Genomic DNA, 24,665 nt, shown 5'->3' with positions numbered 1-24,665 from the left:
AAACTGCCCAAATTACTTGGGCATTTTTCTTTATGAAAACTGTTCCCATTAAGACATGTGAACAATATGAAACACAGGAGGAAGGATGACACAGCCCTCCACCTAAGTCATTCGTCCTTTCACAGAAGAGAAGTCACACAGTTAGTGGAGAACCACAAGCTGCCAGGAGACTGGGTCTGAATCCTGATTCCTCCAGCTGAGCCTTCAGAAATGTGCAGATGAGGTATTTCCTATCACAGTGATGAAGCAGGGAAGACAGCTCTGGGTGAGGAAGTCTTAAACAACCTCAATTCAAGAAGGTCCCTAGAGCCACGACTGGAGAACTCCTTCTTCTGCTGCTCATACAGAACGAGCGGAGACACACACACACACACACACACACACACACACACACACACCCATTCTGGTCATTATAGATACTTTCAGTATTTCATATGAAACATTTTATATCAATTGAAAGTACTTAAAATACTCTTAAAATATATTTTATTAACACCAGACAGAGCAATCCCATTTTACCCAACCCATGAATTTAGTGACAGTCAACCCAGAATGGGAGTACAGAACCTAATACTCCAACAGACCAAGATTCCAATCCTATTTAATCACTTGCCACTGTGTGATGGGGGACCAGTCAACCTACCACATCATCAGTTTTCTTACATGTTAAATGAAGATGAGAAATGATTACATGTCAATGGAATGTTATAAGGATTAAATGATAATTTTATATATGTGCGTGTATACAGTTTAACTTTTACTATAAATACTAGTAGCCTTCAATTTATTTCCAAAACTACACGGCATATATGAAAAAACTAACACCCGTTCTTTCTGGAAGATGGATATACATATGTTTATAGTTTTCTATATTTCTTTAAATTTTTCAAAATACAGAGAAATTAAAATATTTATCTTATCTACTTTTAATACAAAATCACCTACATAAAGGAATCCCTGTGTGCAGCTATCAGCAGGATCACAGGCTTTCCCAACAGAACTTCTGGAACAACTGTTTATATTAGAAGGCAGACTGCAGAAGTAAGCATCTCAGGTCAGAGCTGTATGAGACCTCTGACATCTAATCTAAACCTTTAATTTTCCAAACTAGAATTTGGCCTAAGTGGTTCTTAAAGTTACATCCAGCTGCTTAATTCCAAGAGGTATTTAAGTACCACATTTGAGAAATGGTTTTGTTATTTTATTTCTAAGTCCAATTTTCTGACACAATTTTACAGTGGAAATTCATGCTATTTGATTCTGTTCATTCAGCTGTACACTTTTGTTTTGTCAGAACCCCAGCAACCTTCCTATCTTCATAATCTAAGTACACTGACTTCCAAGAACAAAGAAATTTCAATTTTAGCATACATAAAACTGAGTTAAGTTGCTCAAGAGAGTCTTTACCGTCTGGTGTAAAACCAAAAGGTATGAAAACTATAAACTATTACCTTTTGTAGTAAGTATGTAAGGCACATGGAAAATTAAGAATTTCTTCAATTTGAAGAAATGAATCAACGTTATAATAGAAAAATTATTTTAAGATATATCTTTGGAAAAAGATTCAGACTTGTATATAAAGAATTACATACTTAAATGTCTGAATTGTATACTAATGATTATTTAAAGTTTATTCTTCAAAAATTTTCACAAAAACAGTTCTAAACTGGGGGGATAATCACAACCAACTGTGCTCACTATATGCCCACTACTATCAGCTAATTACACTTTACTAATAAAAATTTAAATTTGGGGCGCCTGGGTGGCTCAGTGGTTAGGCCGCTGCCTTCGGCTCAGGTCATGATCTCAGGGTCCTGGGATCGAGTCCCGCATCGGGCTCTCTGCTCAGCAGGGAGCCTGCTTCCTCCTCTCTCTCTCTCTCTGCCTGCCTCTCTGCCTACTTGTGATTTCTCTCTGTCAAATAAATAAATAAAATCTTTAAAAAAAAAAAAAAAAAATTTAAATTTAAAAAACAAGTGGTGAACCAAGGGTACCATCTGAAGTAATTTCATGTTTTGTAGGATTGCATTCTATTTCCAGAAAAATCATCCTTCTGATAGCCAAGACTGGGAAAGTGAGCAACCAGCACAGCACCCAAAATAGTTTAAAACATGAACAGATAAAACTGAGTATGATTTTCCAAAAACTTAACAGCACTAATGATGTAAAACAAGTGTATGAAAGAGAGACAACACCAGGTTTAATACCTTAGAAAGTATGTACAGAACCTGAACATTGTTCAATTCAAGTCACAACTGAATCAGCAACGTCATCAGATACTCTGATATAATGAAAAAGCCTAGTTGGTTTAAAAACAAACAAACAAACAATGCATGTAAACCATAAAAGATTACAACGTATTTTAGGTTACACAACAGAATTCTAACCAGGAGCTTTAAATTTTGATTCTTAAAAAGTGAATCTATAAACAATCTTTAAGTTCCCATAATTTGTTATTTTTATATGATCTTTATTATCTAGATAACATAAAATAATAGAAGCTCTTTTTAACACCATTGATTCGCAGAAAGAAATCAACAGGAAGGTTGTAGTTAGCTAACACAGCTAACATACAAAAGGCCAGGGACTTTATTCATGGACTCAAGTCATAAAACAGACTTAACCAACACTGCAAGCCAGGAAACAAGCACTTTCACTTCAGACACTTCACTGCAGGGACAGAATTTCCTTACCTGAGAAGGAATGGTTATAAATAACAGTTCTGAAGGCAGAACTCCGGGAAGAATGGACGAGATAGCCTATGGGAACTAATGAGCGCACTTACGTATTAACAGAAGACTGTGCAAGTTCACAGCACAGGTCACCGTGCTTCAAGGTTTAAAATCCTCAACCTGTAGTCAGTCAGTCCTTAATACAGCAGCCAAAGTTTAAAGCCTAGAATCCTTAAATGGAGTGTTCAGCCCAGTTGATTATCAAAAGCTAGTTATAAAATGCTTCAATACTGATGATATTAAAGCTACCAAAACTTTGTAATGATCACAAAGACTTGGTCTCCTGGGTTAGAATCCAAAGTCATTTTGCCTTCTGACAACATTGCAGAGATGTCAAATACTTCTTAATCTCTCAAGTTTATGCCATTTGTCTTTTATGTTTTCTGTCTGTCATAATCTCCCACCATTTTCTTGATGTGGGACAATTTGCTCTTCAGCTGCTTGCAATAATTCCTCTTATTTTTGTAATCTGCAGACTAAAAAAGAAAAAAAATAAATAAACCAGGTAAATTTAACAGAATAAAAACAAGTTGTGTTAGCTGCTAGGAAGGCAGAGGTGAAGCAAAATAATCATGGAATATGTCAAAATTGTTGGGTTGAGGAATGGAGTAATACATACAGGCTTAGGCAGTTTCTCTGATCATACAGGCGGTTGATTCTTTTTGCTCAATTGTATCTTCTAACCTGAGTTTTACAAAGCATATGCTAATTTCTAGTTATTTGTAAAGTGACCCCAAAAATTAGCTGGATTTTTTGCTAACACATCATCTAAAAAAATCATTAAAGCAAGGGTGCTTGGCTGGTTCAACTGGTAGAGCATGTGATTCTTGGTCTCGGGGTTGTGGGGTCAAGCACCACACTGAGTGTAGAGAGAACTTAAAAACAATTTTTTAAAAGATTTTATTTATTTATTTGAGAGAGAGCAAGTGTGTGCTCGCACGCACACCAGGAGGGGGAGGGGCAGAGGGAGAAACAGGCTCCCAGCAGAGCGGGGAGCCCAATGTAGGGCTCGATCCCAGGACCTAGAGATCATAACCTAAGCCGAAGGCAGACGCTTAACCATCTGAGCCACCCAGGCACCCCAAAAACAAATCTTTTTTTTTTTTTAAAGACTTATTTGACAGAGAGAGAGAAAGAAAGTGGGCACACAAATGGGGAGCTATAGGCAGAGAGAGAGGGAGAAGCAGGCCTCCTGCTGAGCAGGGAGCCCAATGTGGGGCTCCATCCCAGGACCCTGGGATCATGGCCTGAGCTGAAGGCAGATGCTTTATCGGCTGAGCCACCCAGGGACTCCCAAAAAGATTTATCTGACACACAGAGAAAGAGAATGCAAGTGAGCATGAATGGGGGGAGGGGCAGAAGGAGAGGGAGAAGGAGACTCTCTGCTTAGGAGACAGCCCGAGAACAGACTCAATGCCAGGACCCTGGGAATATGATCTGAACTGAGGGCAGACAACTTAATCAGCTGAGCCCCTAGGAGCTTCTCGAAAAACAAAATCTTTAAAAAACAATTAGTCAAACAAAAACTGGTGTTATTGGTTGACTTGGGAAAGGAGAAATAGGTAAATGGGGATTAAGACAGGGAATTTTACTATATACCCTTTCCTTTCCTTTTTTTAAATTAAAAAAAAATTTTTAAAGTAATCTCTACAACCAACATGGGGCTTGAACTCAAAACCCCAAGAACAAAGATGCCCCCACTATATGCTCTTTTAAGTTCTTGCATTTAAAATTATGGTATTTTGTAATTTTTAAAAAAATTTAATATAATACCTATTAAAAACAAAGTTTTAAACCAAGACAGACCGATAAAGCCAAGTGTTGACAAGGATATGGAGCAAAAGGAATCTACACAGCTCACTGGGAAAATACTGGCAAACCAGGAAAGCCGTTGACACCATTTATCCGAGGTCAGACAGATACTTGCCCAATGACCCTGAAATTTCACTCCCAAGCACACACCTAACAAATGTGTTCACATGTGCAGAGACACTTACAAAAATGTTTCAAGCTGCATTAATTATAAAAGCCATAAGCTGGGAACAAGCCAAGCCCAACCAAGGCCCATATTGGACTCCATGCTTAGCACAGAGCCTGCTTTTCCCTCTGATCCTTCTGTGCTTGTGCTTTCACTCTCTCTCAAATAAACAAACAAACAAACAAACAAACAAATAAATAAATAAATAAAATCTTTTAAAAAAGAAATCACATCTAAAATATACATACTACATGATTCCATGTACATTAAGTCCAAAATAGGTTAAACTCCTCTATGTTGGCTAAACTCACTCTTCTCCTCTATGTTGGTAGAAAATAGGATGGTAGTTATCTGTGGGGAGAAGAAAAACTGGAGGAGAGCACAAGAGGGGTTTACCAGGGAAATGTATACACTGGGAAATGTATTTCTTCATCTGGGTGCCAGCTACAAAGGTAGATGGTTGCTTGGTGAAAATTTACCACGTTGTACACTCATGATGTGTGGTTTCTGTATATATATATACTTCAAGTTTTTAAAAAAGCTTATCAGAGGGGCGCCTGGGTGGCTCAGTGGGTTAAGCCGCTGCCTTCGGCTCAGGTCATGATCTCAGGGTCCTGGGATCGAGTCCCGCATCAGGCTCTCTGCTCAGCGGGGAGCCTGCTTCCTCCTCTCTCTCTCTGCCTGCCTCTCTGCCTACTTGTGATTTCTCTCTGTCAAATAAATAAATAAAATCTTTAAAAAAAAAAAAAAAAAAAAAAAGCTTATCAGAATTGGTTGTAGCTGCAAACAACTGAAATGAAGTTCTACCTTCTGTTACAGTTTTCAGCTTGTGGTTTTAGGGCCTTTTGTCATAATCAGTGCTTGTGTGCTAAGTGTTCATAGTCATTTCAAAAGGTTAAATAAAAGACATATAATAGAAAAATTCTTCCTCGAAGGATCTTACAATCTGGGATACTTACTCCCTTAACTTGCTTCAGTCTATTGTACTCATCGGCAGCAGCCTATTAATGAGAAACACAATAGAGGATGGTTAGCGGGGCATTTTCTCTTTCAAAAATAACATTCCTGATGTTCTATTTTAGAGCTAAAACTGATACCAATGCCAAAATGACAGGCAATTAAAATAATGAAGTCTTTAGGTTCTAACAACTATTACAGTCAGCCAGAGGGCCTTAAGGCAGCCAGTAAAGAGAAATGTATGACTTATTCCTTATGTTTCATTTTCATAGACAGGTTAACTATTTTGTTTAGCTGCCTCTCATCTGTCCCCATGTTGGTCCATGTGCCACGCTGACACCAGAGAGACCTTCACTAAAGCATAGCTTTCATCTGGTTATAGCCCATTATGAAACTGGTCTAAGCTCCTTAGTAACTAACTTAAATATATATGTATTATGTATATATGTAAGTGTACAGACATATACCCACACTAATATATATATTTGTGATGTATATATTATAGATATGTTATTATATACTATACATATATAAAATATTTTGAGCAATAAACTAGTATTGGATTATAACGCAAAGCATAAAACAGATATCCATTTATGTCAGTACCGACATAAATTTATGTCAATACGGATATAAATGATTAAAATAAATAAACGTGAGGAAGTGACATATTTCTTATGCACAAGAATTCCAAATAATTTGTGTAAGTGCACTGTCTTTAAAGAGCTAAAGCGTAATTTCCCATTCCTGAAGGGTGATGTAGGAACAGTGACTTCCTTGTAAAGAGTACAGTATAGAAAGGGGGATTAAAAAGGAAAGAGTAACTTTCACAGACAAACATTATCTCAGCCATGGGGGAAAACACCACCACCACCATAAGCTACTGCTGAGAAAAATAATAAGAAGGATGTAGTAAAACACAAGATAACTTCATATCAAAGATAGTGTGTGTCTAGGTGCACTTGTGCACGAAGGGGCTATATTAACAACCAATATTTTGGTGACAAACAACTGACAGAATTTAAGGCAGTTTATTTTTCAGTACCCAATTCTGTTTGCTTAATATTTTATATAAAGAATGAACTGTGTTTATAAATAGAAAAATATAGCTTTTTTTTTTAATAGAAAGGGATAAATGTACATAGCCTAATTTTTGTACTTTGTAACTACGTTAGTACATTCTTCATTTTGGAAAGACTTTCATCCAAGACAGGATTTCAGCTGTTTTTCAAGGAAATCAATTTGAGAACTGCTAGCCAAATCTGAGTCTGCATTAACAGAAAGGATACTCTATCCTCATAGATTAGAATAACATCATCTATAATATGTAATTATCAGGTCTGAATTTACCATGTACTCTTCACTTTCTTCTCTATAGTCATCCAATTCTTTATCCAGACGAGAGAGTTCTTTATTGACCTCATCGAGTTCTGCTTGTAAGCTCTTATATTCCTGCAGGCCAGTGTCGAAATTTCTCTTGTACTGTTGTCTTTGTTGATCTGAAGTAATAGGTGGATATTCTCTAAAAATTGAAAAAATGACTATGACTCTAGCTGACATAAATCACAGTATTTCTTCATCAAAGATAATGAAGCTGGTGGGATATGGAAAATTACAATCTCCTGCTTTCGTTTTGTTGCTTACAGAAAGAGAAAGGTGGGATGCAAATGAGTTCTCTTAAGAAGATTATACTTCAGGGGCACCTGGGTGGCTCAGTCAGATGAGGATCAGACTCTTGATTTCAGTTTAGGTCATAAAACCAATCCTCTTCAGGCTCCATGCTCAGCATGGTGGCTGCTTAAGATTCTCGCCCACTCCCTCTGTCCCTTCTGCCTGCTTGCACTCTCTCCTTCTCTCAAAAAAAAAAAAGAATGATTATACTTTATATATCACTGCTTATGCTTTTAAAAATACTATGCTTGAAAAAATATATATACTATGCTTGTGGGGAGTGCAGTGCCTGGGTGTCCCAGTGAGCTGAGTGGTTGACTCTTGGTTTTTGCTCAGGTCATGACCTTAGTAAGGTCCTGGGATCAAGCCTAGTGTTGGCTCAACTTCAGTGGGGAGCCTGCTTGAGATTACTTCTCTCTCTCTCCCTCTCCCCCAGTTTGTGCATGGTCTCTAAAATAAATACATCTTTTGAAAAATAAATTACTGTACTTATATAATTTTTAGAAATAAAATTAAAGGGGCGCCTGGATGGCTCAGTGGGTTAAAGCCTCTGCCTTCGACTCAGGTCATGATCCCAGGGTACTGGGATCGAGCCCCGTATCAGGGTCTCTGCTCAGCAGGGACCTGCTTCCTCCTCTCTCTCTCTGCTTGCCTCTCTGCCCACTTGTGATCTCTGTCTATCAAATAAATAAACAAAAATCTTAAAAAAAAATAAAGAAAATTAAAAATCATTTATGAACTTTAAAAGTAAAGTCATAGGAACTCACTTATTCTAAATATACAACACCACACAATCATAGAATATTTCTGTTTAAAGTCTTAAAACTGGAATTTTGGAACATAAGTATGTTTTCATCATCACAGAGCAGAGCAGAGCAGGTGACAGCCAAGTAGTTGTTTTCTGCTACCAACTACAGTTTTTAGATTGTCTTTTTATTTTTATTTTTTTTAAAGATTTTAAAAATTTATTTATTTGACAGACAGAGATCACAAGTAGGCAGAGATGCAGGCAGAGAGAGAGGAGGAAGTAGGCTCCCCGCTGAGCAGAGAGCCTGATATGGGGCTCGATCCCAGGACCCGGGGATCATGACCCAAGCCGAAGGTAGAGGCTTTAACCCACTGAGGCACCCAGGCGCCCCTAGACTGTCTTTTTAAATTGATCTTGTTTTCCTAAACAGGAATAGCTTATTTTGAGTCCTTTGATTACAGAAGTAGACTTTAAAATGTACATGTACAAAAATACATGCTCAGCATACAAATAATGCAGCAGTGCACAAAACTGAAAAAAAGCCCTGAAATTCTGCATCACTTGTAATTCTCAATATACTAGCCATTTTTTATGTGTCACTGTGATGCTCATTAACTAACAATCCACTGAGGAAATACTCTGAATTGTTTCACAGGACTAAGGAACTTCACAACAACAAGGAATTTCCATTTTTACATCTAAATTGGCCTTTTAACATCTTCATTTTACAAAGATGAGAAATGAAATGATTTGCTCAAAAGAGGAGTAAGAATTGAGGCTTCTTACAAGTTTTAATTTAGGGGCGCCTGGGTGGCTCAGTCGGTTAAAGCCTCTGCTTTCATCTCAGGTCATAATCCCCAGGCCCTGGGATCGAGCCCCGCATGGGGCTCTGCTCTGTGGGGAGCCTGCTTCCTCCTCTCTCTTTCTTTGCCTAATTGTGATCTCTGTCAAATAAATAAATAAAATCTTAAAAAAAAAAAAAAGTTTTCATTTAAATCTTCCATGGTTCTAGTTAAAAATATATTTTATATCTAGATGGCTGAACTTGGCCAAGAACTTCTATTTTGAAGATTTATTCATTTGAGAGACAGAGAGCGAGCAAGCGTGTAGGGGAGGGGGAGAGGGAGAGAATCTCAAGTAAATTTCCCACTGGAAATGTGGCTCAATCTCACCACCTGAGCCAAAACTGAGGTTAACCTATTGAACTACTGAGGTGTCCCTGGCCAAGAACTCTTGTGAAGAAAGGGGAATGAAGAATGAGAATCACCAGTGAGATTTCATACTCTACTATACCACTCATCCCTCCTTCTACCCTGAGAAGCAATGTTTTGATGCACCACGATTCACACTACAGATGTTTCTGATTTGTACCCCACTTTTCAGAATACCTGAGCATCAAAGGGCCACACACCACCACGAGCAGAGTTGGTAATTATGCACTGTAACTCAACCACCAGCACACACAGGAACTTAACCACACCTCCCCCAGAACACTGCATTGCCCACTGTTTATGTAATTGCCAAAATCCTCCAGATTAATTTTTTTTTTTTTTTTTTTTTGGACAGACAGAGATCACAAGTAGGCAGACAGGCAGGCAGAGAGGGAGGGGAAAGCAGGGTCCTGGCTGAGCAGAGAGCCCGATGTGGGGCTCGATCCCAGGACCCTGAGATCATGATCTGAGCCAAAGGCAGAGGCCCAACCCACTGAGCCACCCAGAGGATTAAACTTCTAAAAGAATCTCTGGTCTCATCATGAAATTTTAACTTAAAAGTGAATGCCAGGGGCACCTGAGTGGCTCAGTGGGTTAAGCCCTCTGCCTTCAGCTTTGGTCATGATCTCAGGGTCCTGGGATTGAGCCCCACATCAGGGTTCTGCTCCAAGGGGAGCCTGCTTTCTCCTCTCTCTCTGCCTGCCTCTCTGCCTGCTTGTGATCTCTGTCGGTCAAATAAATAAATAAAATCTTAAAAAAAAAAATCGATATACCTTTAAAAAAAAAAATAAAGTGAATGCCAAAACAAAGCCATAGCATTGGTCTGGGAATTTTATGATCAGTAACCGCAGTTTCTGTATACTCATGTTTTCTTTGTTTGGAAGACCCTTCTTGGGTGATAACTGGTGCCCCAACATCAGTCACCTCGTGAAAGATGCTCAACATGTTTTTAGAACACAGTCACAGCCAAACAGACCCCTCCCCATCCACCTTTGTTACCAAAGAGTACTAGGGGGGAAAAGAGCCTCCAGTCCTGGCTTTTCAAGGATGAAATTGTACCACCCAAGCCCAGCTGAGCCCGCAAGCACTTTTCCCAGCCGGCTGGCCCAGGCTAACATCAGAACCGGCATAGGCAGTTCCTGCACGAGGCCATCCACTACCTGATCCAGTCCTCCTCCAGCTCGTCGCACGACTCGCCGCCAGTCGTATAGTCTGTTTCATAGTGGTCTTGCTCCGGCCGCTTGGACCTGCCTGCTCTTCCTTTCGTGGGGGCTCTTCTGGAAGGAGTCTCATAGTTGCTGCTGCTGCTGTAGCGAGGCTGCCTGAAGTCATCCACGGGCGAGGTCACCGGCAGCTCCTGTACCACTTCCGGCACCCTAACGAAACAGCAAGCAGTGTTCAGGGATGGTGGGGTCACCTACACCACGTGGCCAGCAAGAGCACCGTAACCACAGAGAGCGACAACAGTATGCACTAAGAGACATCCACACCTACGTGTGTTCGCACAAGCAGTTCACGTACTCTGCATGATGGAGATCCCCAGGCTCCTGCGTTCAGGTTAGCACCAGCTCAGACCCTCTGGAACACACCAGAGGTTCCAATGTAAGGGGAGGCCCTCTGGAAATCCTTCTGAGTAAGATGGACCCAAGATTGCACTTTAGGAAGCCCAGGCTGCTGTGGGAGAGGTGTTTTCTGGACCTGTGCCAGGGACTTACTCCACAAAAGGCGGTCAAGAAAATAACACTCAGAATTCTTTTCCACAGGTTCTTCCAGGTTCGTGGAATTCAGAGTTGAAGAGAAATGCACGTACCTATCTACCTTTGGAAGATGACTCTCAGAGGTAAGCATTTTTTGATTTAAAGATTTTGTTTATTTATTTGACAGAGAGAGATAGGCAGAGAGGCAGATAGAGAGGGAAGCAGGCTCCCCCCTGAGCAGAGAGTCCAATGAGGGACTGGATCCCAGGACCCTGGGATCATGACCTGAGCCAAAGGCAGAGACTTTAACCCACTGAGCCACCCAGGGACCCCAGAGGTATGCATTTTTAATATTAATTCTAGACTCCTCTTCAGCAGTTTTCTTGTCAAGATATAATCTAGAAAAACTCAAGTACTAAAAATTTAAACTGCTAAGGTCATCTTATAGCCATGTAGACTGAATGGCATGGAAGCATTACAATTATTAGACTTATTTTCCTAATGCAATTATTTAATATTGCATTAGATTTTTTATTGCAAATGTTTCTGTGCCAAGCATGAAAACGAGGCCAAACACAGAAATAAGTAGCAAGAGCTATGGCAATGGTTAAGTACATGTGAGTGACAGCGATGCAGAGCTTAACTCTTCCTGGCAGCAGAGCTGCAGAAGGGCAAGAAGAGCACTGAAAGGAAGACAAAAGACACGCCAGACTTTCCAGCCTCAGCCTTGATATTCAAACCAACTATTTAAAATGTCTTAAGAGGGGCGCCTGGGTGGCTCAGTGGTTGGGCCGCTGCCCTTTGGCTCAGGTCATGATCTCAGTCAGGGTCCTGGGATGGAGCCCCACATCAGGCTCTCTGCTCAGCAGGGAGCCTGCTTCCTCCTCTCTCTCTGCCTGCCTCTCTGCCTGCTTGTGATCTCTCTCTGTCAAATAAATAAATAAAAACTTTTAAAAAAATAAATAAAATGTCTTAAGATTTTTGTTTTCTCACTGCTTTCAATTTACAGAAGCTCTCATCTTGAGCTTTGTCTGTGAGGTGTAATCTATTTTCTAGGTGATCCAGAACTGCTTGCCACTAACTGTTGTCAGTCTTCAGATTTCTATCACACGTACTAATGTCTTGTAGAAACCTAAAGCGTTGGGATGTGTATGCACAGTTGCGGTGGTTAAATGGGATTTATGCCTACTTTTGAATGTATTCAGGTTACAGTGGCTTTGTATGCTTTGTTATTGCTACATCTAAAGAAGGGAAAATGTGACTTTCTCCACGAGTCAATGAGTAACAAGTTCCTAGACACTCTGCCAAAACTGCCAGTATTATGCTTCTCGCTCTGGGAACGCAGTAGGTGTATCTGAGGGAGTAGTGACTAGAGGAGGAGGAAGCCAAACAGCAAAAGAAAGTAGAAAAGAACAAAACCCAAAACATTAAAAAGGGCCTCCTCCCATAATTACTTTAGATATTGATCTTACAAATCTTTACTTTGTTGGGCTCCTCTGCCCCTTCCCCTTGCTTGTACACACACTCTCTCTCTCAAATAAATAAATACAATCTTTTAAAATAAATAAATAGCTCTTTACTTTGGAAGTTTTCCACCTCCCACTCTCCTACATACTTTCAACACCAGAGGGGTAACATACTTGATACAGCATAAAACCTAAACACAAAATGCTTACAAGTATATGTACAGTTAAGAGCTAGGGAATATGGGGGCGCCCGGGGGGCTCAGTGGGTTAAGTCTCTGCCTTCGGCTCAGGTCATGATCTCAGGGTCCTAGGATCGAGCCCCGCATCGGGCTCTCTGCTCAGCTTCCCTCCCACCCCCGCCTGCCTCTCTGCCTACTTGTGATCTCTGTCTCTCAAATAAATAAATAAAATCTTTTTTTTTTAAAAAAGAGGGAATATGTGTACTGTCAATAATCTCTGAACCTACCTTTAGATACAAATTCCATTAGGTCATAATCTGCATGACCCTGAAGAGGCAACCAGCTGTATGCTTTCCCTGGTCTCCAAACTCCGTGTCCAGGACCAGAAGTTCTCCCTTGTGTATTCTGTCTCTTCTATGCATATGTTTTCTTTACACATCCTCCCTCACTTGCCTTTGGTTCTCCCACCTTGCCCTGATTTTCAGTGTAGCTACTAGGTGTGGTCTTCTGTCCCTAGTAGATCGCCACCTCCATGAGAACAAGGACTTGGAATTCCCGGGGCACCTAGCCAAATACTGGTTACATGGCAGGTGTTCAAGAGAATTCCTGAACTGAAAACACATTCACAAGAATCCTCTTTTCTGATGACACCCAGTACCGACGAGGAAAGAGAAACAAGACATGATCAACATCAGTCAGCATACTGTCCATTATGTACATGGTATTTTATTTGATTTTAATCTTTTTAACCAAAGAATTTATTTATTTATTTGAGAGACAGAGGGGACAGGGAGGAGAGGCAGAGGCAGAGGAAGAAGCAGACTGCCTGCAGAGCAGAGAGCCTGAAGCGGGACTCGATCCCTGTCTCTGAGATCTTGACCTGAGCCAAAGTCAGACGCTTAACGACTGAGCCATGTAGTATTTTAGAACTGCCACCATTACTGGAGGGAATATCTAAACCTTGTCAATCAGAGAACCCCACCTCCCTAGCCTTGGGAATGACAATGACTCAAAAAGGGCCAATCAAGAATCTTTCAATATATTTTGTATGTCAGCTTTGGGAAAAAACATTCTATTTTCTAAATCCTGTGCTGGAAGGTCAATGTAGCCTGGAAAAAGTGGATGACTGTGCTGCTTTAAAAGAAGCTGTACTGACAATAAAGCCCACACAGCAACAGGAGTCCTCATATCTTCCTTCTGAGTTCCTGGCTCACATCCTTCCTGAAGGGAGCCCATTCCTTGGTCTAATGTGGACCAGTGAATTCCTACAACTCGTATACAGTCCTAACAGATTATCGTAATGGCTTCTTTACTGCACCATACAAGGGTTCATTGGCACTCTCGGGTGTCAGCCCACCTTGAAAGCTCTGGGACATGCCAACATTCAACTTCCTTGACTTACAAAGATGAATTCACCCTGGATTTAGACAGGATAGCAGGAGAGGTACCTAGTGGGGGGGCGGTTAGCTCCTAAATTTAACTAGAAAAGGTAGGGAAGCAACCATTTTCAGTTAAATTCTGCTATCTCCTAACCCAAGTGTGAATTCTAATTGCCTTGAAATTCTAAGATACAGGACATGATGAGCACAAGGCACCAGACACAACTGTAATTACCGTATGATTCCACTTTATAAGAACTTCAATAATAAACTCAACTAAGAGGCAGTTACAGGCATCAAAATTGTGGGGGGGGGGGGGCCTGGGTGGCTCAGTGGGTTAGGCCTCTGCCTTCGGCTCAGGTCATGATCTCAGGGTCCTGGGATGGAGCCCCGCATCGGGCTCTCTGCTCAGCAGGGAGCCTGCTTCCTCCTCTCTCTGCCTACCTCTCTGCCTACATGTAATCTGTCTGTCAAATAAATAAACAAAATCTTAAAAAATAAATAAATAAATAAATAAAATTGTGGGGGGGGGGATGGAGACATCAATGAAGAATGGGCACATGAGGACCTTTTGGAGTGCTTGGCATGTTTCTCTGTTGGTGTGGTGATGGTGACTTCAGCATTCACACATGCAAAAAAAATCATCAAACTGTATGTGTTCAAGATTAGTACTCTTGACTGAATGTGTTATGCCCTGGGGGAAAAAATTCTAAGTGTGGAGGTACCTCATCCTTACCATGGACCTCAGACACAATGTTCCTGCTCTAATTCCTTGTCTATGGACTACAAGAGCAAGGAGAGGCCCTCGTGGGCTACTAAGCACCTTTATGAAAGCCTGAGGACAGACAAACCCATTACATAATGTGCATCTCCTACCCCATACAAGTGGATGTGCTCTGAATCTTCCAGAGCATGCAGAAAATCTGCCATGAGCAACAACTGGCCATATCTATTATTCCCCAGAGGCTGCAAGTTCCTTCCAACATTAATAGATACAAAACAGGACATAATGTCCCATCACATTCCTTAGCACCATCCCCATCGTCCCCTTCTAGATTTTGAAACTAGGCATCACATTTGCATTTCCCAGACCTTCAAAAAAGTTCTAGGGTTTAGGCTGGGAATAAAAATAAGTACACCCCCTGAGGACTACAATTCGAGTGTACCTATCAAAATGATATAGGAAATTTCTTCCAGCTCAGCACTTCTGCTTTTAGTTATTTCTCTTCCAGATGTATTCGCATATGTGAAAAGTGATTCATGTACAAGTTTATATCCTGTAGCGATTTTAATAAAACACTGGGGGAAAAGTGTGCATCAATATAGGGTTAAAAGGTAGGGAAGCAACCATTTTGTACAGTACAGTATATCCATCTGGTGGAATATTATGCCGCTATAAAGCAGATCAGTAAACTCTTTGTACACTGATACGCACAATCTCCAAGATGTATTGCTAATAATGTATTTAATATGTTAGTATTTTTTTAAAAGATTTTATTTTTATTTGAGATGGAGGGAGAAGAGCAAGGGACCACGAATTGGGGGCAGAGGGAGCAGGAGAAGCAGGCTCCCCACTGGGAGCCCAACATGGGGCTCAATTCCAGGACCCCAAGACCATGACCTGGGCCAAAGGTATATACTGGGCCACCCAGGCACCCCCTCAATATGCCAGTATTTTCTAAAGAAAGGTCTAACTAATGTACATTTTGGCCAACATATTTTAAAAAATAATTTCTGGAATTATAAGAGAAATTAAGAGAAATCAAGAGTTATATAAGAGGGGCACCTGGGTGGCTCAGTGGGTTAAAGCCTCTGCCTTCAGCTCAGGTTGTGATCCCAGGGTCCTGGAATCGAGCCCCACATCAGGCTCTCTGCTCGGCGAGGAGACTGCTTCCTCCTCTCTCTCTCTGCCTGCCTCTCTAACTACTTGTGATCTCTGTCTGTCAAATAAATGAATAAAATCTTAAAAAAAAAAAAAAAGAGTTATATAAGAAAAATTGGTGGGGTGCCTGGGTGGCTCAATTGGTTAAGCATCTGACTCTTGATCTCAGCTCAGGTTTTGATCTCAGGGCTGTGAGCTCAAGCTCTGCACCTGAGTTCAAGCCCAGTGTGGAGCCTACTTAAAAAAAAAGAAAGTGGTAACACTAGCTGCCTCTAGGAACAGGAACTAGGTAGTGGGGGACAAAAGCTAAACCTATGTCCCTTTTCCATTTTATATTTACAAATGTACTGGCTTATTCAAGAATAAGTAAGATTTTTAAATTATTGCAAATGAACTTGTGAAAATATCTTGGTTTTCATGAAAAGAGACAGTATGTGGAATACTATGTAACCATTCAGGCTTTATAATTAATTTAGAGGCACAGCTGGTCACAAGATGCATTATAAATATTTATTATGTATGCACGGAAGTCATACAAATCATACTTTTAAACTTTTACAAGGATTGTGTCTCTACTTTGTACACCTTTGCCCCTGACTGCCTATAGCACTTTGGCTTTTTCTCAAAATCCAAACAGAAGGAGAACAAAGAAAATGCTCTTCCTCCAAATCATTCACAACTGAAACCAATGGCATAGTCAATTCTTTTTTATTTTATTTTATTTATTTGACAGACAGAGACTGCAAGTAGGGCAGAGAGGCAGGCAGAGAGAGAGGAGGAAGCAGGCTCTCCGAGGAGCAGAGAGCCCGATGTGGGGCTCGATCCCAGGACCCCAAGATCATGACCCCAGCCAAAGACAGAGGCTTTAACCCACTAAGCCACCCAGGTGTCCCAGCATAGTCAATTCTAAAGACCCAAACAAAGTAAGTATTGAGGGTAAGGCAAACTCCTGTTTCCAAGTTCCATTCCAGGGTAATAAAAAAAGCTATTGTCTCAAACTGACTCCACAATTAACTCAGCTGCAGGTGCCCAAACTACAGTGCATTCGGGGGGATTTCTACCTAAAGTGGACCACTAGATGGGAGGGATGGGGGTAGGCGCGGGAGCTGGAGATACAACTTTGAAGCAACACCAAGTTTTCCAGCAGATACACCTTTAACTTAAAACAATCCAAGTAGTTAAAGGGAAGATTTATTTATTTTTTAAATTTATTTTTATTTTTAAAATTTTTTTATTTAAAGATTTTTATTTATTTATTTATTTATTTATTTGATAGACAGATCGCAAGTAGGCAGAGAGGCAGGCAGAGAGAGAGAGAGGGGAGGAAGCAGGCTCCCTGCTGAGCAGAGAGCCTGATGTGGGACTCAATCCCAGAACCCTAAAATCATGACCTAAGCCGAAGGCAGAGGATTTAACCCACTGAGCCACGCAGTCACCCAGGGAAGGCTTTATTTTTTAGTCTACTAAGGAATCTGAAGTTCTAGAATTGTATATAGAAAAGAGGGTGGCTGCCTGAGTCAGTCGCTGGAATACGTGACTCTTGATCTCAAGGCCGTGTGAGTTTCAGCCCCACCGTGGGTGTAGAGGTGACCTAAAAATAAAATCTTCAGGGGCACCTGGGTGGCTCGGTGTGTTGGGCCTCTGCCTTCCACTTGGATCATGATCTCAGGGTCCTGGGATGGAGTCAGAGAGCCCTGAGTCAGGCTCTCTGCTCAGCGGGGAGTCTGCTTCCCCATCTATCTCCCCCTCTGCCTGCCTCTCTACTTACTTGTGATCTCTGTCAAATAAATAAATAAAACCTTAAAAAAATAATAAAATAAAATCTTCAAAAAAAAGATGAGTAATTTTTCATCCTCAGGCAAAAATTATATCCAGTCTACAAATGTATTTCAAAATACCCTTCCCTCTCTAGTCATTAGGTTGAATTTGAATTAGGCTTTACGGTAAATTAAAACCACAACAGGGATACCATTTCAGCAACCATAATGGCACCTACTCTAGGCCAGAAGCTCAGTGTGAGATTATTTACACTACTTGTAAAACGGACACCTACAGGCTTTATCAGTTTCACATCCCCCAGCAACATGAAGGATCTAACACAGCCAGTGAGATCTCAGAATTCCTGAATTCAAACAAAGTCTGCTCGTTAAATAAAGATGGACATGCCTGGGGGGTGGATCAACCTGCAACCTTCCCCTTCCATTCATGAGACCTAGTAGTTACAGGCAAGGAGAGACAGAACCGCACACAGCTCTGACTTCTATCAGTACCATCCTCCACTTGAACCTCAACTTCAAAACCAGCAAGAGGGAAGAGAACCACTTTTTTCAGAGCAGAAAAACCCGATTTATCCTTTCACCCTTAAACCAGCAAGAGAAAAGAAGCTTAGAAGGGGGAGAAGATCCCACCAGCTGACAGTCTCACCCTTCTCATCTGCCAACCCTCCATCAACACTGCAAAAGATCAGTCTCCAGCCTTTGGGAAACTGTTAAATTTATTTATTTATTTTAAAGCATTTATTTTATTTTATTTATTTATTTATTTATTTATTTTTAAAAGATTTTATTTATTTATTTGTAAGAGAGAGAGAGTGAGAGCGAGCACAGGCAGACAGAGTGGAAGGCAGAGTCAGAGGGAGAAGCAGGCTCCCTGCGGAGCAAGGAGCCCGATGTGGGACTCGATCCCAGGACGCTGGGATCATGACCTGAGCCGAAGGCAGCTGCTCAACCAACTGAGCCACCCAGGCGTCCCTAAAGCATTTATTTTAAATGGTACAATAGGAACTGATTTATCAACGTATATCCAATTACTCATTTTTAAGACTCATTCTATCTGAAGGAGGAAGATGCTACTTACGGTGTTGACTTGTAGGAAGACTCCGGATAGGGCCTCTTGTCATTCACTTTACCATTAGAAGAGTAGGCCACAGGACTGTCCACTCTGTCCACATAGTCAGAAGGGGGAGGAGGCATGTCCTGTGTGCCTGCAGAAACGTTTTTAACCTAAAGAAAAAGCCCCAGGAGACACAGTTATTACTGACCCTGTAATTTAAAGGAGAAAGAAATGAAGGAAAATATCACATATAAAATTACCTAATACTTATTGGGCTTATTAATACTGTTAACCCACCTTGTTATTGTTAGTTAGTGTTAACAATCAAACCCATATTCCTACCAATACACAACTGATGCCATTGTTAACAAGTCCAGAATTACAAAGAAGGGGAAAAAATCCCAATTACCTGACCCTCATCCTGATGTGACCAGGCAGAAAGATTATCCATTGCTCCACCCCATATAAAAGGACTAATCTCATTTTATCTAGGCTGGGTCTGGGTTAGGGCAAGAATTTTCATTTCATTTGTTTTCCTTTCCTTTCTTTTTTATTTTATTTTATTTTATTTTATTTTATTTTATAAAGAGCACAAGAACACAAGCGAGGTAGTGGCAGAAGGAGAAGAAGACTCCCCACTGAGAGGGAGGCCAACACGGGGCTCAATCCCAGGACCCCGGGATCATGACCTGAGCCAAAGGCAGACGCTTAACCAACTGAGCCACCCAGGCGCCCCAAGAATTTTCATCCCTAACAAGTTCTAAGGTAATGCTTATGCTGCTGTCTGGGCACCACAGTTAGAAAACAATTAATCTAGGACAAAAGACACTGGTTCTTCTTAACCTATCCACACTAAATATGGAATGTTGAAGCCACAGAAGAAATTAAGAAGCGCAAACTGACTTCTGCTATAGTTCTTCAATGAGAGATTTGTTTATCTTATTTTTAAGATTTTATTTATTTGACAAAGATCACAAGATCACAAGTAGGCAGAGAGAGAGGAGGAAACAGGCTCCCTGCTGAGCAGAGAGTCCGATGTGGGGCTCGATCTCAGGACTCTGAGACCACGACGTAAGTCGAAGGTAGAGGCTTAACCCACTGAGCCACCCAGGTGCACCTATTCTCCTTTAACATACATTTTCAATGGCTCTGTTCTTAATACACGACCTCAGTTATCAGGAAAAACCAAACAATCTGATTAAAAATGGGCAGAGGACCTGATAGACATTTTCCCAAAGAAGACGAACAGATGGCCAACAGACACATGAAACCATAAAAAAACTGATAGAAAAAAACTTAAGATGACACACACAAATGGAAAGATACTCCATGCTCTCGGATTGTAAGAACGATTATTGTTTGTATGTCCATAGTACCCAAAGCAATCTACAGATGTAATGCAGTCCCTATCAAAATACCAACAGCATTGTTCACAGAACTAGAATATCTGAAATTTGTATGAAGGCACAAAGACTCCAAAAAGCCAAAGCAATCTTGGGAAAGAACAACAAAACTGGAGGTATCACAACCCTGGACTGCAAGATACACTAAAAAGCTGAAGTACTCAAGACAGCATGGTACTGGGACAAAAATTAGACACACGTATCAGTGGAACAGAATGGAGAGCGCAGAAACAGACCACACTCATACGGTCAAACTAGACAAAGGAGGCAAGAACACAAAACCTGGAGAAAACAGTCTCTCCAACAGACGGGGCTGCACAATTGGACCGCAGTATGCCCAGGCTGGAATTGGATCACTGTCCTACACCAAATACACAAATAAACTCAAAATGGCCTAAGGACCTAACTGGGAGGCCTGAAACCATACAACAATTAGAAGAAAACACAGGCAGTAATCTTTTTGGCATCAGCTATAGAAACATTTTTCTAGGTCTGTCTCCTGAGACAAGGCAAACAAAAGCAAAAATAAACTACCGGGATTACCCCAAAATAAAACTTTCGCACAGCAAAGTTAACGATCAACAAAACAAAGAAGCAAGACACTGCATGAGAGAAGGTATTTGCGAATGATACATCCAATAACGGATTAATATCTAAAATACATGAACTCAGCATCCAGAAAAACCAAATAATCTGATTAAAAATGGGCAGAAGACCTGACACATTTCTCCCAAGACGACACACAAATGGCCAAGAGACACATGAGAAGATGCTCAACATCACCAATCATCAGGGAAATGCAAATCAAAACCATTATGAGGTATCACCTTACATCCGCCAGAAAGGCCAAAATCAAAAAGAAATAATAAGAAGATAAAATAATGATGATAACAACAACAAAAAGACAAGACACTGGTAAAGATGTGGAGAAAAAGGAACCCTCAGGCACTACTGGACGGAATGCAAACTGGTACAGCCACTGTGGAAAACAGTATGGAGGCTCCTCAAAAAATTAAAAATAGGCCATACGATCCAGTCATTCCACTACTGGCCATTTGCCCAAAGAAAACAAAAACACTAATTCAAAAAGATATATGCATCCCTCCCTGTGTTTATTGCAGCATTATTTACAATAGCCAAGATGGAAACAACCAGTGTCCAATGACAGCTGACTGGGCAAAGATGATGTGATGTATATGGAATAAAGTTACTCAGCCACAAAAAAGAATGAGATCTGGTCATATGCAACAACATGAATGGACCTAGAAGCTATGTTAGTCATGTAAGTCAAGCTAAGTCAAATAAGTCAGATAAAGAAAAACAAATACCACATGATTTCACTCATATATGGAATTTAAGAAATAAATGAACAAACAGAGAAAAAGGGAGACAAAAACCAGATCTTTTTTTTTTTTTTTTAAGATTTTTATTTATTTAACACACAGACAGCGATCACAAGTAGGCAAAGAGGCAGGTGAATAGAGAGGGGGAAGCAGGCTCCCTGCTAAGCAGAGAGCCCAATGCGGGGCTTGATCTCATGACCCTGAGATCATGACCTGAGCTGAAGGCAGAGGCTTAACCCTCTGAGCCACCCAGGCGCCCCAAAAAACCAGATCTTCAATACAAGGAACAAATCTGTGGTTGCTGGAGGGGACGTGGGTCGGGGGATAGGTTAAAAAAAAAAGGGGGAATTAAAAGGTGCAAACTTGGGGTGCCTGAGTGGCTCAGTGGGTTAAGCCTCTGCCTTCGGCTCAGGTCATGATCTCAGGGTCCTGGAATGGAGCCCCATGTCAGGCTCTCTGCTCAGCAGGGAGCCTGCTTCCCCCTCCCTCTCTCTGCCTGCCTCTCTGCCTACTTGTGATCTCTATCAAATAAATAAATAAACTCTTAAAAAAAAAAAAAAAGAGGTGCAAACTTCCAGTTACAAAACAAGTCAGAAAGATGAAAAGTTCAGCATAGAAAATACAGTCAGTAAGATTGTAATAAGGTTGTCTGGTGACAAGTGGTGACTATACTTATCATATGAGCAATGAGGAATATAGACAGTTGTGGAATCATTACGTCGTACACCTGAAACTGATATAACATTTTATGTTAATTTAACTATAACTAAAAAAAAATTAGTGGCATGGTCAATGGGGAAACGCCCTATGTCATAAAGTTCTGTTTACAGGCCAATGAGTTAAGAATACACCATATTTAGCACAGTACCTTGATGAGCATAGTAAAAACTCAGAAGATGCTGGGTTTTGAAATTAAAGCCAGCTGATGTAAATAAAGAACTTCTGCAAGTATTTAAATATGAAAGCAGACTATTTTGCTATTAAGTCCTTACAATTAGGTTCAGCACCAATACAGCGTATTTCCCTATGACACACACAGTTTACTCCTTGTTTCCCATTAAGCGTAGCATTGAAACGGGACCTGCTCCTTTCCATCACTGCAGTAACACATACCACGATACCTCTTTACCCACCACTTGAAGTACATAAGGTATTCTTGATTAGCAGTCCCTCAAGCCAGAAATGGGATCACTTCCTTCGGAAAGTGGGCATTTGGCGGCAACTGGGAAACCAGTGGGTGGCTTGCAAGGGAGTGTGCTTAGATGTCACCGCATGGGGACACGGACAGGTGGGAGCCATTCTCAGCTCCCAGTGGATTCCCTAGAACTTGACACCACTGCCAAGCTTCACAGGCAAACACTCCCCAAGTCAAAGGTCTATTCTTTTTTTTTTTTTTTTTTTAAAGATTTTATTTATTTATCAAAGAGAGAGAGGGAGAGAGAGCAAGCACAGGCAGAGGGAGAAGCAGGCAAGGAGCCCGATGTGGGACTCGATCCCAGGACGCTGGGATCATGACCTGAGCCGAGGGCAGCCGCTTAACCAACTGAGCCACCCAGGCGTCCCTCAAAGGTCTATTCTTATCATGGACACTTCATCAGAATTTCAAAAGACTTCCTTTACTTAAAGACCCATTTAACACTTTTCCATGTTTTTCCTCTTCACAACTTGAGCTGAGGCTGCAAAGCTCTACTGTTCTGGCAAACCTGAAATCGAAACCTTACCAAAAAAAGGCACCTGGGTGTACTTGCAGACTTCTTAGTGCCTGGAAGAATAAGCCCTTCCTCTGTCTTTGCCAGATAATCCTTAATTGGGCTTCAAGTCTTGGCTCATTACCAAGTAGTGGCCATGCCCATAAGCCCCAGAGGCCTTCCACACATGTCTTTGCTGAGAGATGAGGCAGCCACCTGCGCTCGGTCTCGCTCAGCACCTGTGCACACAAGCCTCCCACAGGAGAGCACTTAGGCACGGCCTTATAGGCGTTCCCAACCAGAATAATGATGGCTTGCTCCCGTCATTGTTCTAACTTCAGGGGGCAGTGGACTATTCTTAAGACCACAACTTTCTTCCCGCTTACAATGTGTCAAACAATAAACACAGATCATTCAGTAGGCACAAGCGTACAGATAAATACTAACATTCCCTTTTCAGAAATGAGGAAGCTATGACTCAGAGAAATAGACACCTTTTCCAAGCACCTACACTTAGGATAAAGGTTAATGTGGGATTGAACTATACGGCTCCCTCAAAAGCCTCTGCTACAATCCGCCACCCCTCCCTGGGCTGCCTCCTACCTTTCCCTGGGTCTCCAGAGCCCAGCATGGTACCAGGCACAAATCAAGAGCCCAGAACTGGCTGCAGAAAGGTGATCTCGTTTATTACTGCTGAACTTCTATGCTGTACATATCCAAACATCTTATCAAATGAGCTGCTCTGAGCTGACCTTCAGGTCTTTGAGTCAGCAGAACCAGACCAGCTTGACCCCTCACTTCACCCTCCAGCACAGGGCTCCAGTTTTTAAACCTTTTTTATGCATTTTTACACAGAAAATCCCAAGGCAGTGCTTTGCTTTGGCAGAAGGTACACTAAAGTTAGAACAATGCAGGGAAGATTAATTATTAACATGGCCCCAGTGCAAGTATGATATGCAAATTTATAATGCATTGTAGATTAAAAAGAAAAAATTCTCCAGCCAGACTCAAAGATAAATAAGAAGCAGGCTTTGTCCTGAAAAGGAGCTTAACAATCTCTAGGCAAAGGCAAAATATGTTTGTAAAACAGGGAGTAAGGTATTTTTTTTCTTCCTATCCTTCATTTTTCCCGAAAGAAGCTGAATTATTCCTTTTCTCATAGTACCAACGCAAACTTGCTGCATTCAAAGAACAGCAGCCCCAGTGGGCACTTACACAGGAGTCCTCAGCCTGTGTTTCCTGGAGTGAGCAGAGGCATTTCCTTTTTTTTTTTTTTTTTTTTTTTTTGAGCAGAGGCATTTCTTTTTTTTTAAGATTTCATTTATTTATTTGACAGAGAGAGAGACACAGGAATAGAGGGAACACAAGCAGGGGGAGTGGGAGAGGGAGAAGCAGGCTTCCTGCTGAGCAGGGAGCCCCATATGGGGCTCCACCCTAGGACTCATGACCTGAGCCAAAGGCAGGTTCGCCTGATGCACCCCACAAAGGGATTTCTGAGT

At 41.2% G+C, this 24,665-nt stretch overlaps 1 protein-coding gene and 1 non-coding gene across 4 annotated transcripts in view; one reads left to right on the top strand and one right to left on the bottom strand.

Annotated features, from left to right (window-relative positions):
• Nucleotides 1–469: 469 nt before the first annotated feature.
• Nucleotides 470–24,665, bottom strand: part of OCLN (occludin) — a 64,966-nt gene continuing 40,770 nt past the window's right edge. For all 3 annotated transcript variants that reach the window (XM_059175183.1, XM_059175182.1, XM_059175184.1), the window contains exons 5-10: nt 18,757–18,902; nt 10,458–10,673; nt 7,018–7,189; nt 5,670–5,711; nt 1,975–3,208; nt 470–1,758 (exon numbers count right to left, since the gene is read on the bottom strand). In XM_059175183.1, coding sequence (XP_059031166.1) covers nt 3,107–3,208; nt 5,670–5,711; nt 7,018–7,189; nt 10,458–10,673; nt 18,757–18,902 — 678 coding nt within the window. In that variant the 3' untranslated portion in view covers nt 470–1,758; nt 1,975–3,106. The remainder of the gene's footprint in view (nt 1,759–1,974; nt 3,209–5,669; nt 5,712–7,017; nt 7,190–10,457; nt 10,674–18,756; nt 18,903–24,665) is intronic.
• Nucleotides 24,039–24,150, top strand: LOC131832887 (U6 spliceosomal RNA). The gene has a single exon (XR_009354236.1). It is a non-coding gene; the product is annotated as a U6 spliceosomal RNA (small nuclear RNA).

The sequence above is a fragment of the Mustela lutreola genome, chromosome 5 (genome assembly GCF_030435805.1).
Source record: "Mustela lutreola isolate mMusLut2 chromosome 5, mMusLut2.pri, whole genome shotgun sequence".
In the NCBI taxonomy this organism is placed as follows: domain Eukaryota; kingdom Metazoa; phylum Chordata; class Mammalia; order Carnivora; family Mustelidae; genus Mustela; species Mustela lutreola.
Note: the sequence above shows the minus strand (reverse complement) of the source record. Positions and strands in the feature narration are given on the sequence as shown.